This window comes from Psammomys obesus, unplaced genomic scaffold, assembly GCF_907164565.1.
Source record: "Psammomys obesus unplaced genomic scaffold, mPsaObe1.curated_primary_1811, whole genome shotgun sequence".
In the NCBI taxonomy this organism is placed as follows: Eukaryota; Metazoa; Chordata; class Mammalia; order Rodentia; family Muridae; genus Psammomys; species Psammomys obesus.
The window spans coordinates 9088040-9101947 of record NW_026592118.1 but is presented as its reverse complement, the minus strand read 5'-3'; the positions used below and the strand labels follow the sequence as shown (position 1 = coordinate 9101947).

Genomic DNA, 13908 nt, shown 5'->3' with positions numbered 1-13908 from the left:
AACATGGCCACATTAGAAATAGGGGAGAGGCAAAATGCAGACTCACTAGCAAGCACGTGGTGGGACTCTAAACCTGGCTCTCTTGCCATATGTCTCCTGTCTATGCACATGAACAGTACAAGCACAAAAGCCTTATGGGCTGTAGCTAGATTGTCTCACCATCCCCAGACATGGCCAGCCATGTGATCCAACAGCCCACTGGTGCCATCTGAATATTACCTACTTTTAGTTTATTTTTGTTTGTTTTTAGAAAATTGTCTTTCATCCCAGCTGAGACCAATACAACCTCCTCCTTAGCCTGACCATTACCACCAACCTATAGAGTGACTCATCAGACAAGTAAGTCTTGCTTCTTGATGCCCCTGGTTGGCAGTACAGAGAGGTGGTGGCACAGTCTTCTAAAGAAACAGGATATTCTAAAAGGAGGTCAAAGATTCCATCCTAAATTGAAGTTGGCTAAGCTAAGGGAGTACACAACTCAAATGCTTTAGTAAATCCCTAAAATTGACCAAATGCAGTAAGGACTAAAGAGAGAATAGCCAAGCCACCTTAAAGGAAAAGAAACCAGCCAAGTTACCTACAACTCTCAGACAAGCTGAGCAGTCTAAAAGAGGCTCAGACCACCTGGGCTGCCTGAAACAGGCTGCCTGAAACCTGTTGAACTGCCTGCAGGAAGCGCAGTGAGCTTCCCAATAGCTGTCAACCATCCTAGAGTGGGCTTTTGGTGATGCAGCTGTCTGAGTCATTACTGCTCCTGTAACTCTTACACATACTCCTGTAAGAAATCCCAATAAAACTCATCAGTTCACCGAAATTGGACTTTAGTAGTATACTTTCTTTGGTCTGGTGTCAGTTCCCTATCTGAGGTGAATAGATATATGATCATGTCTCCCCAGGAATAGTGTCACACACCATGATACAGTTAGTATGGTGTGCTTCTGTGCATCCTACCCTACTTCCCAATAGGATCAAACAGAGAAAGCATGTCTATCTCTGAACTACAGCTGAGGCACCAGAGACCACAGAATTCATTTAAAGTCCCAAAGAAAACTCAAAGACACTGTGTGGAGTGAGTGTGGGGAGCTAAAACAAGAATAGAGGATACTGAAAGCCTTGCTTTCCTTCCTGCTCCAACAGTTAACAACCCTAACCTAAAAAGCCTCAGATCTCATACTACTAACCTACTGGCTCTCAGTCATATCACTCAATGCACATGTCCAGTTTTCAACAGGAAAAGACAATGCATTCAGAGAGGCAAGAAATGCACTTTCTGAAGCCAGAAGGCAGCAATAGAGTCTGAAGTTAACAAAGAGGGTATTTATACTGTGAGTAATGAGATAATGACTATTATGGTTAGGATGTTGTCTGTTCTTCGGTGGTTATGTTAAGGCTTGGTCTTCATTGTGGCAGCGATGACATAGTGGGAGGTACTCAGGACACTGGAGCATCTTCTTGGGAAGAGTGAAGGTCAAGTTAGAATTATGGTCAAAGTAAAAAAGCCTAGTTAGTTATTTTGTTATAAAAATCCTGAAATAGGCTCTGATGCACTAAGGCTTCTGATCCAGCCACACAGACTCCTCATCCCTCAGAAACTCCTCATGCCTCAGAAACCATTGCACAGCATCCAGTATGATGCTCTCTCCAGAGTCAAGCTAGCATCATGTCTATAAAAGTTGAACATCAAGCTGAACAATCTTTTTTTTTCTTTATAAAGTAACCTGCCCTGCTCTGGTGAAACATGTATGCAAGGGCAGATGAGAAATATGAGCATAGAGAAGGAAACAAGACAGAATCAAAGTGTAATATAAGTTGAAAACACTATAGCAGAAATGAGAATTACCTTGGATGGCCCATCAGAAGAAGCATGCCCAACCAGAATCTGTGGGTCAAAGATCTGTCAGTAGGACACTTCCCACTAAAGGGCTAGTACATGAAGACCCACCATATCACCAGTAACTAGGAAGATCCAAAAAACATAATACAATCTCCTAACTAACAGGATTTTTAAAGGGGAAGACAGGATAGTAGCTCACATCTGAATTCCTCCACACAGGAGGCTGAGGCAGAAAGATCATGAGTTCAATGTAAGCCGAGGGTAATACTGAAAGCCCGTTTCAATGTCAAGACAAAAGTAGAAAACAACAAGTGTTAGGAACAATGTGGAAGCACTGAAGCCTCAGACCTTGCTTGTGAGAACAAAATGTGGAGCAGCTGCTGTGAAAAGCAGTCTGGTAGTCGTATATACTGACTAGTCATTTCACATACACAAAAGCAGTGCCCATCTGTCAACAAACAATCATATAATCAAATGTGATATAAATGTATAGCAGCATTCAGTCCAAGGAAAAATGCACTGGTGCATGAGGAACCTCAGAAATGCCACATAAAAGAAGGCAGACACCAAAGGTTGCCTGTTGTATAGGTAAAGCTAAGTCTATGGACACAAAATACAAATTGGCGGCTGCTAGGGGCTGGGCTGGGGAAGGCACTGTTGCAGGGGTGTGGCATCTGTCTGCCTGCACAGTCCAGGAATGTTTCGGAACTAAGGAAAGGTGGTTATACAACACTGTGGACACATCAAACACCACTGAGCTATTCACTCTATGAGGATCAGTGTTGTTCTCTGTGGATTTACCTCAAGGAATTTCTCTTTAAAATTGATGTAAAATATTGGGCATGATAGCAGACACCTTAATTCCTTGCACTCAGGAAGGAGACAGGAGGACTGCTGTCCATATTAGGCCAGCCTAGGCTACAGGACCAGTTACAGGCCACCCAGAGATACATAGTGAGACCCTGTCTAAAAACAGTGTTTTGTTTTCTTAACAAATTAAAAGTTAAAGAAGCTGCCACCAGAAGACCTGACTTTCAAAACCTGTCCAGAGAAGGAGCTACGTCCTAGGTCCTGAGGCCTGAATCACACTGGCCAACGCAAGGGACCCCTACAAAGGGGAACAGAGGAGAAAACCTATAGCAAAGTAGTAATTAAAGGTTAAATTTTTAAGGGAAAAGACTAAAGAAAAATCTTTATGATTAAATAAAGAATGGCCAACTATTCTGGATAGCAAAAGATGATGAATTAATCATTTGAAGAAGGTGGGGAATTTTAAAATGGGATTTTTTTTTTTTTTAGAACTTTATAAAGTTGGAGAGGAATACCTCAAGACAGAATGATTATTAGTAGGCACTGTCCAAAGCAATTCAAACAATATCAAGTTTTAACTTCATCACAGCCCTAAGGTGGTAAAAAGAACCCCATTTTCATTGAAGTTCTTCCTGCTCCAAGTAACAGAAAACCAGACCAGAGATGAAGCAGGTGAAAAGACCAAGAGACAGGCTAGCTCCGGGGCTCAAACTACATCACCCATCTTGGACTGTGTCCAAATCCCAATTCTGCCATTTCCTGTATAATCCTCCTTCTAAGGTTCACCTGGTTGCCCCACACCTTCAGGCTCTTACCCCATGATGCTAATGGAACAGATGCAGCTGCAGTTTCGTGTCTTTTCTTGTTCCCACATTCAGTAGGAAGAATTAAAGGAATTTTCCAAGTCCTCCCCCAAAAAAACCCACTTGAGTTCCTATAACTGGCCCAGCTAGCTAGGCCAGGTGACCCCGCTGATGATGTCAGCAACGCTGAGGTACCAGTGTTTCCAGCTAGTTTTGATCGACATGTTCACTCACAGAATAATGTCCAGGGCTACTGTTGGGGGTAATTGACAGCTGTCCAATGACAGGATGAAGCAAGGCCCTCTTTGTAAACAAGGAGACCCATAGTTTAGGATAATAAAGCAACTTGCCAAAACCAGACATCTTGAAAGTAAGTGTAAGTTTAAACTCTGGCATAGCTACCTGTATCCAAAAGCTTCACTCTCTTTTAGGCTTCAACAAAGACTGGGAAGTTGGGCTTTTTGCTCTTCTAAATCCATCACTCACTGAAACATAAGCTAAGATTATACTATTTCTTGAAAACACCTGAACCACCACCATATGAAAATTCACAATTTCAAACTAACTCACTGTGAATTTGACTTTTAAAACAGTTGAGCTGCTTTTAGTCTGCTTCTACAAACTTCAAATACTAAGAGCCAATTCAGAAAGTTCATTGCCAAGGAAAAAAAAAACCTCTAACTTTCAAGTAGTTTAAAGTTATATTGTTTCAGAGATTTATCGTGTATACCAGATTTAGTTCAACTTTTGGGGCTTTGGTGACAGAGAGCAATTTTCCGGCTCAGTGACTTCCGTAGACTTTACTTAGTGGAGGACCTTGCTTGCATTCTTGTGTTTTCTCTGCACTTTCAAGTGAACGGTATTCCAATTAATGCACAACAAAGTCACTGTCATTCGAGGCAGGAGAAAAATCCATACAGATTTCTGCTTGCCACCAAGAAGTGAAAAACCTTTAAAGGACCCCAGGGGTTCAAGTCTGGTTCAGAGGAAAGCGTCGGGGTGCAGATTTAAAGGGGTAAGAGGAGATGGCACCGAGTGCTGTGGACTGGGATCCCGGAATGTCAGTAACCGCAGGATAGCTCTCTCCACCCTCTCACCTTAGCCTCCAGAACAGCCATAAGACCCTAGGAGGAAGCCACTAAAGCGGGCGAACGTGAAAAGGCCAGCATCCGGCTACACCCAACAGGCCGGGATTATTGGGGCGATTACCGGGAGCCAAGGCTGGACAACGCAGCCATCGTGAGAGGAACACTAGGAAGCCGGGTGGCGACGCCACAGCGCTCGCGAAACAATCGAGAGACCGCCAACCATCCTCCCTACGGAGGGCGACTGATAACCCTCTACGAAAAGCCGCACGGGTCAGCGCACCCTCGGGGCGCACGGCGCAGCTGTACCGGAGCGCAGCCGGCAAGCACGAAACAGCCCGGGAAGAGGTGGGAGGAGCCGCGCTCGCTTCGCTGCACACGGCGGCCGCGCGTGCCTCGCGACCACGTGACGCCACCAGCGTCCGGACGCTGACGACACGCGAGGGGCGGAGCCGTGACGCAAAGCGTCGGTATATCAAGCCGCTCGCTGCCGGTGAGGCAAAGACCGGGTCTGTTGGACCCGGGGAAACCGATGAGCATGCGCACTGAAGGCCGGGCGGAGCCGGTGCGCATGCGCCCTCGAAGCGCGGAGCCGGCTGGTTGCTGTGGCAACGAGGAGCAAGTCTGAGCCCGTGGAGTCGGGAGGTGGGAAGGGCCGGTGTGCGTTTGTCAGGCTGTGCCGGCCGAGGCGTACAGAAGCTTTGGTGCTGAGGGAGGCAGCGAGGCCCAAACGCTGGGTAGTGTTGGGGCGGGAAGTCGGGGTCGCTGTGGGCGGCCCGCGGGTCCTGCCTGCGCTGCCCACGGCGTTTGATGTGATGAGTGACCTCTTGGGCTGGCCGTCCAACGGCGAAACTACTCGGCTTTGCGAGAGTAGCCATCGTGTTTCGTGTGCATTTTTATTGATGTGTGTATTGACCACTGAGAGCAGTTGGCAACTAAAAAGCCTTCTCACGACGTGCTGTGTTTTCCCACCCGGCACAACCTCCTAACCCTGTGCAAGCTGAGATTTACAGATGGGAAGTTTTCTGTTGTGGCTGTTAGTGACGGCAGAGGTTGTTCACCTCTCTTCTGTCGCCAGACAAACGGGTCACCTCTTTCTCATACAGTTGGACTGGAGCTGGCACGCTTCTGTATTTTTAAATTATACAATTTGCTGATACCGTGGAACTTTGATGAGGCATTTTTTAAACGCTCTTAGCATGATATTAGTAACAATAGTACAATAAAGACCAGACGAACTTGCAGCCTAAATAGCTGCCTGTGGTTAGCGATGGTATGAATCTTGTTGAAAAATTAAACAAATTTTGGTATGATGTATACTTGATCTTTGTTAGGTTATCAGCATTTTGAACTTGGAAAATAATGGTAGTGATCTTTCAGTATTTTACATACCTTTCCCTGGTCTGTGCCATGGTAAGGAACATGGAGTACAAACTTCTTCCATAGGTCTTCATGCCAGGACTGAGAAGGAGCGAGGAGGTGGGCACACTGAAAACTGCCTTAGGCTTCTGCAGGATCTGAACTGGTCTTTTTTTATTCCTAAATCGGGTGTCTCACACGTTAGTTTCCAAATCTTTTAAATCGTTTCGTTGCTCTGCATGTGTGTGACAGCTGCTCTGGCAGTACTTCTCTGAAAGTTAGTCCCTCAATACTATTCCTGGGTTGATTTTTATGAGGTGCTGTGTTTCCACTGTAGAATAGTGTAGACTCTTGCCTTGATAAAAATAACGCGTGGTCCTAAAACTAAAAGGGTCAATACCAAATACTTCCCCTAGCTTTTATGGGACTTGGAGCAACAGTAACCATTTATGGGTCTCTTGTGCAGAACAGTTCCTTGCAAGCTCTCTGGATGTTTTCTTCTTTTGTGTAATAATGCTGCAATGTCATAATTTTTGTGTGTTTTATATATGAGCTGGAGATGTTTAAGTAGCTTGCCCCAAAATGTAGAAAGCAATTGAGACTCAGTGTATCTCGCCCCCATGTTCTGTCTAAAGGTAGCCCCCCAGGCTGCTTACACCCACTTTTTCATTGTTCCCTTCCTCCCTGAAAAACAAACAGACCATGCTAGTTTCCTGGGCATCTTTACTCTTGTTCCTGTTATCTAACATAGGCATTTCTTTCTTCAAGAATTGGTTTAAATGTTTTTAAGGGTTGTTCATTTACTTAGTGTCTGATTTTGGTCCAAGACTGTCCTAAGACTGTTTTCACTGCTAGACTTTTCTGTATATTCACATTCTTTTCAGCACTGTGGTAAGCTGTATGGATGGAAGGTATAGCTCAGGCTACCCTGTAGCTGGCATTCCTGTTGTCATATCTTCATAGCCCTAGTAAACCTGCATGTTTACTCTCGCTTTCTGTCCACAGAAGAAGAAGAGAAGTTTTTGTAATGTGGTGCTAGAGTTTGCTGAAGCCACACCACTGTGTTTCCTGATAGAGCATGTTGAAAAATAAGGTATTCCATCCTCCTCAAATCCCATCCATGGTTTCACTCATGGGATGTAGTCTAACTGGACCTTTTTCAGGTATAAAAATAGTTTACAAACCTTGTGTCCATGAGAAGCTGGGAGTGAGAGGTGTGTGTGGTATGGATAACAGAGAGTAAATCTCTACGTGCTGCCTGCAGGCCTCTCCTGGCTCAAGAACCTGGGTCTGCAGGGGATGGTATAAGTTTTCACCAAGGAGCTTGTGCTTAAGAGCAAGCTTCCTTTTAGAGTTTGCCTGGAGTCCGATTTGCTTGTAGCCAAACAGCAGAGGCTCATTTACACGCACAAAGGTGTGAATTTATTGGTTTATGGTTAAGGCTCCAATAATTAAGTGAAAAGACTTCCCTGTATTTCTAACATAGGTATTAGGCCGGGGTCTCTGACTTAGGTATTGCTCTGGTATTCCTTCCCATTGATTTGGAAATCTAACATCAGTGGAGCACCAAGCCTCAGTTTTCTTCTAAATGATACCGTCTGGTAAATAAGATTCTCCCCACCCCCTTTTTAGGATCATTCATCTAAAAAAGGTAACTTAGCAGTCACTGCAGTTGCCTTACAGGACCACATTTTACATGATCTTCAACTTGGACATCTCTCAGTAGCAGATCCTTGGAAGACAAAAGTGCAAAAGAATGAGAACAAGTCAAAATCTCTGAAAAGAAATGCAAAGGCCATAATAGATACTGGGCTTAGAAAAACTACAGAGAGCCCCAAAGTGGAAGATCCAGAAAGGGAATATGTTCTAGACCCCACACCACCATCATTAAGTTTAGGTAAGTTAACCTGGCCTCTGATCCTTTAGCTTAGTGCTAATTAACTCAGTGTTATCAAGCTGAATGATACCCTCTTTACAGTGCTAAAGCAATAGTGTAAAAATACAACCTTGACATTTTCATTTTGTTGGCAGGTACTGGCAGCCAAGTGTGTTGTTAATAAGGCTTTAATGCCAACTCTTCATCTGCCAAGGTTTTTGTTTTTTGTTTTTGTTTTTTTCACTTCTGAGATGAAGTATTGGTGGAACTGTCCCATAAACAAGATGGCTACCAGAAATACTCTTTGATTAAGTTGCAGCAACAGGGGCAGGTGACTTGCTTTTGTGAGTGTAAACTGGCTTTATCATGTGCACTGTCGCACTCCACATAATGCCAGAGTTGGATTGTGTTTTGTATAGTAAGCCCTGCTGCCTTCCTTTGCATATTTTTGTTGGCTTTGGGAGTTTCCTTGTATAGCCCAAGATGTCCTTCTACTCTCAATCTCCCTGCCTCAACCTCCTGAGTGTTTGGATTACAGGCATGTGTCTGCGCCTTTGTGTCATGTGAATGTACTTTTCACCTGGCATCTTCTAGAAGACCCTGGTTAAAATAAAATGAAGACTCACTTTGGTTGGTGTCCCTCTTCCTTAATAAGCTTCCCCACCTCCAGTTGAGGCAGCAGTGTTTCCATTTGTGCATAGCCCCAGCAGTGATACGTATACTCGTCAGCTCAAACTTTTCCTTGAATCTGTGTACTGATCCCTCACTTCAACTGTCTTGACATTCCTCATTTCAAGGAACTCCTTGCCAAAATTTTCACAGGCTTGGTGCTTTCTAGTAAAACACTCAGTTATTTGTGGATTCCTGCTATGCTCTGTAAGTATAACTTTTTTTTCTTTGAGAGAAAGTCTCACTGGTTTAAGCTGTGTTAAACTCAGTCTTCCTGCGGCTACTCGCACAACAGCCCTACATGACTATTGTAGAAGTCTAATTGTTAAATTCTTGTAAATCTGTTTTTTAATATTTATAGTTTGGCAGATAGAAGATTTGGTCTTACCTTGCCAAACTCAGCATGCAGTTGTTTTCTGTGAAATCAATCCTTTCTCAATTGAAGAAAGCCCTTTTACTTCCTCTCTTGGGCACATCCGAGTGACGAGCAGCTCTGATGTGCTGCTCTGGAGTGACAACAAACTCTAAGGCTGTAGTACTGCCACAGTCTAGCAGGTCACCAAGACAACTACAGAGGGACAAAGGGCACATCACATAAACAGCCTGAATACACTAGACAGGAATGGAGCACAGGATAGTGTGCGATTTCATTGGCCTGCTTACATTGACCAAAAAAAAAAAAAAAAAAAAAAAAAAAAAAAAAAAAACACAAACAAACAAAAGACTTATGAATTATTTTTGGAATTTCCCATTGGATATTTTCAGATGGTAGTTGATTGTGAATCATTGAAACCTCAGAAAATATAACCATAGATAAAGGATTGTGACTGCAGTCAATAATTCATGCTCAGCATTTATTCCCTGGTTTACATCTTTATACCATTCTTAAAATCTTTGTAAGTGTGAAATCATTGTATACTAGAAAGCTAGAAATGAGAGATTTTCTAAGTTATCAGGCATGGAGAATAGGCTTTAGGGCTGTTGAGTTGTAGTGTAGGTGACAGAGACAGGCGGTAGTAGGAGGCCTGCACAGCATAGAACAGACAGTTCATTGGACAGTTACGTGGTTTGCACTCCTCTTGTTCCTTTAGCTGCTGGGGTGAGGAGCAGAAAGTTTCCACATTTGTTTACAAGTGCAGAATAGACAGCCAAGAGTGACAAGAACAGATAGGCAAGAGTGATAAGCACCTTGAGAAAAGCCTTGTCACTGGTGTTCGCCAAGAAAGCCTATTCTCAGCTCTGATGCTCTGGGCCGGGGGTCGGTGTGCTTATTGCAGATACAGGCTTCTGTAATGCAGAGTCTGGCCTTTGACAGTAGGAGTCACCTCACCTACAGTAAGTCATAGGCCCATCATTAGTCTAAGAATAAACAAAGGCTGAACTCATTGCCCAGTGTGGTAGGCACTAAACCAAAACAGGAGAGGGCCTGACTCTGATGGCTCTGGGCTCGGCTCAGCTTTTTGTTTCTTCTCCTGATGGTTTTAGTGTTGCTATGTTTTATCAGAAGTAAATCTAGTGAAGTGAGTTAAGCTCACCTGTATTATGAGATGAGTTTGGAATACAGTGTTCTTAACATTAATTTTTGCTCATTTGTGTATGTCTTCACATGGGTAGTCACATGCATGTGGAGGCCAGAGGCTGGTATTAGCATCTTCTTCAGTCACTCTCTACCTTGCTTTTTGAGACAGGGTCTGTCACTACACTAGAATTTACCAGTGCACCCAGACTGGCTGGCCAGTAAGCTCTAAGGATCTCCTGTCTTCGCCTTGCCAGCGCTAGGATAATAGGTGCTACCACACCAGTCTTTTACATGGATGCTGGTAATAGACCCCACTACACTTATGTGAGTAGCAATTTACTGCCTGAGCCATCCCCTTGTCTTTGGACATGCATTTATGATTACTTCCTTTTCTTATTCTGTATTTTTTCATTTTATTTTTCTAAACCAATATCATTAGAAATGTCTCTTGAGAAGAATACATTTTGGATTCATACCTACTCTTGGTTCTATTTTCATTTTGGCTCCTGTTTTCTTGGAATTTTTACTGTTATCCTTGTTATCTCTTTTTTGTTTGTTTCACTTTGTTGTGTTTTATTTTCCTAGCATCTTAAGTAAAACATCTGCTTACAAACTTTGTTTCCCGGAAACTGCATGCAGATATACACATCACTGAGAATGACTGTTTACGTCCTATGTTGGCATAAGTGCTCTTGTAGCTACTCAGCTCTTAGTCCTATGCTTCCTTGTTGTCTTTTTTTATTTTCTCTATGTCCCAAATTATTGCATCCCATGGGTTGGGCATCTGTTCTGTTACTTTTTCTGGGAAGATAGGGACAAAAGTTTATTTACCTAAAAAAAAATATTACCTGTGAGATTTACCTTTATCTTCTAGCCTTTTATGAATACATTCATACTTCTACCATGGATGTTTCTATAACCAAGAGTGCTTTCTGATGATCCCTGTTATAGCTTCCCATTCCTGTAACATTTATTGTGTATCATTGAAGATCTTGTGCTAGATTGACTTGTTTTGATGTATTTTTCTCTCTGGTTAGCAGTTTGCAGATAGTGGTTTACACTTACAGTTCTAGCAGCCCTATGCCCAGAAATGTTGCAGACACTCTTTTAAAGTAAGTCTCCCTATGTGATATAAGCTCATGTGATGGGTACTCATAAACTTAATTAAGGAATGTATCCTTGTGAATCACGTGATTGATGTACACGTTGTAAGGGTCATTGGTAGGGGAGCAAGGCAAGTGGAAGAAGACAGTGCTGCAAGCTGACAAATTAGGTGAGAAACAAGAAGGAAAGTGGCAAAAAAAATGACATTCTTCAACTTATGTAACAATTAAATGTCAATCCTGCTTGCTTGAAAATCTCTTAGTATTCAGAATGATGACAAAGTCTGTATAATAAAAACATAAATCATTACTGAGGACCTCAGGTGTCATCACTGCCTTCATCCTTTCATAGAAAAGCACCTTACAGTTGTTATGAAAAATTAAGCCATAATTAAGCCTCTATAGAATATCTGCATGCAGATTGTCTCCTTAAAAGTGACTTCATATGATAAAATACCTGAGCTTACATTGTTTCTTGTCTCTCCCATAGCCCAGAAACTAGGCCTCTTGGCACCTCCCCCATTGCCACTGTCATCTGATGAATGGGAGAAAGTGAAGCAGAGATCCCTCCTGCAAGGGGACTCCACGCAGCCGTGCCCAATATGTAAAGAAGAGTTTGAGCTCCGTCCCCAGGTACATAATATCAGCGAGGCACTACTTCCCTAGTGCTAGCCAGTGAGTCACCCAGTTCCACCCTCCCTGCGACTTTCAAATACTTAAATTTTCTCCGCCATCCACTAAAGTGTGTGTGTCTGCCTGTCTGTCTGGACACCATCACTTGACAGTGTCCACTTACTGGTGCGACACAAGTTCAAGTATGCCATTTGCATGAAAGGATATTTGAATATCTTCAAAGAATTTGTGGGAGAATCCTAGTGTAAAATAAAATCTTTGTTCACACACCTATTAAAATAAGACGGGTGGTCATCCTAGTTTGTAGAAAGCTTATAACCTACTGCACAGTACTATTGCTGTGCCTGACTAAAACTGTCAGTTCCAGGGAGCCAAGGTTATTCATGCTTTCAAAATTTGGGAGAAATTGATGGTTTTCCCCAAAGGCTTTTGCAGAGCGTATATCCTTAGCTTCTCCATGGTGTGTACTGAGACAGTAGCTGAGAAGATACAGCCAGGTTTGGGTCCCAGTGGAGGATCCAAGCTTCATGGGCTATCCTGACCTCTCAGACTTGAAGATGCTTCATTATCGGCAAGGAAGCTCATGGTCATTACACTTTTGCTCTTCAGTAATGTGAATTATGAAGATGCTTGAAGTACACTTTCATTCTTGTTCTTCAGTAGGACCAAATCTTATGTAGGAGGTGGATATTGGAAAGATTTCAGTCAGCCCTTGAACCACAGAACTGTCCTATGTAGGAGAGTTTGTAATTTTTAGTACTGGAGTGTAGAAGGATCATTAAAGCTTCAGGGAATCTTCCATCCTCAGCAACCTCATCCATTATAATGTACATTCATTTAACCTAGTTGTAAGAAGAATGAAAACTTAGCTATCTCAGTGTTTATATAACATTTCAGTAAACTTTGTCATTATGTTTGCTTAAAGATACTAGCGTTAGCAATGGTGGCACATGCCTTTAATCCCAGCACTTAGCAGGCAGAAGTAGGCAGATCTCTGTGAGTTCAAGGCCAGCCTGCTCTATAGAGTGAGTTCCAGGACAGCCAGGGCTACACAGAGAAACCTCAAAAAAAGAAGAAAAGAAAAAAAAAAGGTTGCTAGAATGGTTGTGTTAATTTTGCGTTTAGTATTCCCACATTAGATTAGTTAAAAACCGTTTTCCTGAGAAAGGGAGATCACTCAGTGGTTAAGAGTACTTACACATGGTGGCTTACGACTCTAGTTTGAGGAGGCGATCCTATGCCCTCTTCAGACCTCCATGCTCACTAGGCATGCAAATGGTACATAACATACATGCAGGCAAAATACTCAAACACAAAAGTAAAAAAAAAAAAAAATTCAAACATAGAATAACTTCAAGATACTTTCAAGTAATCTCATATCTCTGCAATCTAAAGTGAGAACAGAACTCAAGTGATTCACAATATGCCAACTCGGAAGTTATGGCAAAATGTAAAAGGAGTTTAGTCCTTCACTTGTGTAACCATCACCATTAATTGTTTGCCTGAAATGAATATAAATGGACATTTCAAAGTACATTATATGTTAGAATTATAAAATAATTATGTTATTCAGAGAAAACTATATCTGTTGATAAAATAGTTTGAAAATTATATTAAAAATTAATAACGAGTCCACAGATGATTTTACTACACTAGTTTATTGAGTTTAAGCTTTCAGTTGGCAGGGTCCAGAAAAGGTTTTAGGAGGCTAAAGACATGGCTAAGAAATTAAGAGCACTGGCTCCTCTTCCAGGGGACTAGGGATCAGTTCCTAGTACCCACGTGGTGCTTACAACCACCTGTAACTGCAGTTCAGGGGATAAGATGCCCTCTCTGGCCCTTTTGGGCATTATATGGATGCAGTATACCAACAAACATGCAAGCAAAATACCCATACACATAAATATTCTTTTAAAGGAAAGGTTTTAGGAGTTGATAGCTCTATTTTAAAATTTCTTCTCACAGTCCCACTTAAAGTTGCAGAATGAGCAAAGCAACAGGACAGTCACTGAAAATAGGGGAGGACATGCCTCTGCCCACTCACCTTCTCTACAGCCCATTGTACCTGCCAGTGGCCAATGGCCGAAAATCCTTCTTCCTTATTGGATGGAAGCTAGGTTTTGTTTCGGATTTTTTTTTATAACTTATTTAATTTTATGTGCATTAGTATGAAGGTGTCAGATCCCTTGGAACTGGAGTTATAGACAGTTGTGAGCT

General features: G+C 42.5%; 1 protein-coding gene across 3 annotated transcripts in view; it reads left to right on the top strand.

The window, feature by feature from the left end:
- The first annotated feature begins 5014 nt into the window (after positions 1–5014).
- The window catches only part of Rnf32 (ring finger protein 32), a 33717-nt gene continuing 24823 nt past the window's right edge, over positions 5015–13908 (top strand). For 2 of the 3 annotated variants that reach the window (XR_008720763.1, XM_055612944.1), the window contains exons 1-4: positions 5015–5177; positions 6897–6984; positions 7524–7788; positions 11549–11691. Coding sequence is in view for 2 of the 3 variants with exons in the window: in XM_055612944.1 (XP_055468919.1) it covers positions 6970–6984; positions 7524–7788; positions 11549–11691 (423 nt within the window). In the remaining variant the exon portion in view is untranslated. The other variant, XM_055612945.1, reaches the window with a different exon arrangement.